At 44.5% G+C, this 2,500-nt stretch overlaps 1 protein-coding gene across 1 annotated transcript in view; it reads right to left on the bottom strand.

Annotated features, from left to right (window-relative positions):
- The window catches only part of LOC113803469 (prolyl 4-hydroxylase subunit alpha-1-like), an 8,708-nt gene that overhangs the window by 3,289 nt on the left and 2,919 nt on the right, over window positions 1-2,500 (bottom strand). Inside the window, exons 2-5 of the mRNA XM_070141412.1 lie at window positions 2,424-2,500; window positions 1,695-1,874; window positions 1,123-1,310; window positions 775-963 (exon numbers count right to left, since the gene is read on the bottom strand). The exon at window positions 2,424-2,500 is cut by the window's right edge and continues 84 nt beyond it. Of these exons, the coding sequence (XP_069997513.1) occupies window positions 775-963; window positions 1,123-1,310; window positions 1,695-1,874; window positions 2,424-2,500 (634 nt within the window). The remainder of the gene's footprint in view (window positions 1-774; window positions 964-1,122; window positions 1,311-1,694; window positions 1,875-2,423) is intronic.

Here is a 2,500-nt window from a genome sequence, read left to right as displayed (position 1 = left end):
TCTCTCTCTCTCTCTCTCTCTGTCTCTCTCTCTCTCTCTCTCTCTCTCTCTCTCTCTCTCTCTCTCCCTCTCTGTCTCTGTCTCTGTCTCTCTCTCTCTACAGGACAGCGGTAGAACAGACAGGAGGTTATTACGGCTAACCATAACCATCACGCATATACTGGTAATCATCGTAAATATAGTTATCTTCGTAATTACCATTGTTATCATTGTCAATGCTGTTATTTCGGACAGGATAACCACCTACAAGTTTGGTTATTTGATATTGAAACTAGTTTTATAACTATAATACCAATACGATAAAGTAATCATTACTAATCTTATCATCAACTTTCTTTTCATCATTGTTACTATATTTCATAACCACAGGACAGGCGGGATGTTGTGGATGCTGGCTGTAGGATGATGATGATGATGATGATGATGATGATAAGGAGGAGTGGAGGAGGAGGAGGAGTAGGAAGAGGAGGAGGAGGAGGAATAGGAATAGTAGTAGTAGTAGGAGGAGGAGGAGGGAAAGAGGTGTCTGAGTTAGTGGATCGTGATATTAATGTGAAGTTGTGGTTAGTGTTTTCTCTATGTTAATTGGTGGTAATGTCTTTTTCGGATCCATAATTTTTTATAACTGTGTATATATTTGTTTTTTTTTCTCTATTTTTTTGTTTTGTTTTTTCCTCTGTACCCTTTCCATTTTGTTTGCCATTTTTTGCAGTGCGTTTGTGTCTAAGCCTTTTATTTTGAGTGCGTGAGTGTGTCTGTGTCCCTGTTACTTACCCTGAGATCCTCGCCACGACACAGACGCAAATACTGCTTCATGCCCTGCGTTTCGGCCCCGAGGTTGCCAAGGTGGACCTCCTCTTTCTTGTGGTACTTCTTCTTCCTCGCCAGCGTCTTGTTGAGGGGCGAGGCGTGTGTGCTGTGCAGTTTGGAACGAGAGCCCTTCTTCTCGAGGAGCTGGTCGTGCTGCAATGGAGTAAATGCGTGGTGAGAACTGGAATGCTAATTCTATTGCTCTTTTCCAGGTATTTGATTCTGGCGCGAATATCTAATAATAAAAGCACATCACCAAATATAGGAACTGCATCTTCTCCTATATCCTGCTATTAACTTTGTCAAACCTACAATTTTCGTGGCTTTCTTGAAGGTCTTCACAACGTCGTCAAGATCTACGCGCGCGTCAAAAACATCTAAGCTCCTGGCGGAGGAGACGTTGCCGTCCCAGCGGTCCAGGGCGGCCCGCAGGAAGTCCACGCCGGAGTTCAGGACGTTGTGAGACACGGCAGCGGAGCCGATGCGGTGCAGGTCGAGCGCTGAAGGGCGAAAAAGATACCAACGGACTGATGAGTAGAATATTCAGTTTAACAGTAGCAATGACAATGATATGAAATAATGGTACTATCATTATCATTAGTAATAATCAGAGCAAAGGCCTAACCACTGAACAAAAAAAAGAGAGAAGATCGCTGAAGCTACAGCGGTTGAATGAACTTTTAGGCCAGTGCCAAATTGTAATGACAGGCAGTCAGACGTGATCGATCTCGCCGTTTCAGCAGATGCTTATGGTTACTTTGCGAATTAACGATAATTTTAAACCAATACATTTTTGAGTTTTGATTTAGGAAGCATCACCTATAAAGCCACTGCTATTCAATCTACGATCACTGAAACAATCTCTTTGGCGCGCAGAATGCAACCTGTGGGCGTGATTCCAACGGGGACCGGGTGGGCGTCGATCGCCGAGACGAGCTGGGCGTGGGCGAGGGCGGTGAGGTTGAGGCTGTAGTAGTCGTGCAGCCTGGCCAACCCGCCCGCCACCGTGGCCAGGTCCTCGCCCGTGGGGACGCCCCGGGTCCTCGTGCGCCCCAGGAGAAAGTCTGTCCAAAGTAAAGAGACGGTTGGGAAGATAAAGGGAGAGACAGAGGCTCTAGTAGAGAGGCGGATGTAGCTGAAGATTTGAAGATATATCTAGACAACGTAAGTCATATTATTAGACAAACATAAACACAGCTATGTATATAAGCAATAACATTAACTCCTTCCTCTTCTCTTTTTCTTAAGTCCATTATTCTCTTCTTATAATGTTTCCTTCCTCCTTCATATTGCTGTTTTTTAAACGTCTAATGATCGAAGCTGCTTTCTCCCTTAGACCACTAGGGACCCGGCCCCGGAAGAAGAAAATGGGAATTTCTTAATCATATTTCGAATTCCTTTAATTTAACGTGTTGGTTAATACAAATGACGAATTGAAGTATAGTATGAAGTATTTAATAACTCTCGCTTTCTATTCGCAGCTAGTCATTGCCATATGGTCTATGTCACTTGGTTTAAAAATGGTGCCTTGCTTTACGATAAATATGTGAACCAACAGCCACATTCGTGAACTCAAACCCCAACTCCACGTGCATTAAACGTCGTCCACGCACCTATAGCTTGGGAGCGATTACTGAGAGCACGTAAGGAAGCCTCCACGTGCGGCCAGCCCAGACTCACGTGCTTGGTG

The sequence above is a fragment of the Penaeus vannamei genome, chromosome 3, assembly GCF_042767895.1.
Source record: "Penaeus vannamei isolate JL-2024 chromosome 3, ASM4276789v1, whole genome shotgun sequence".
NCBI classification, from domain to species: domain Eukaryota; kingdom Metazoa; phylum Arthropoda; class Malacostraca; order Decapoda; family Penaeidae; genus Penaeus; species Penaeus vannamei.
Note: the sequence above shows the minus strand (reverse complement) of the source record. Positions and strands in the feature narration are given on the sequence as shown.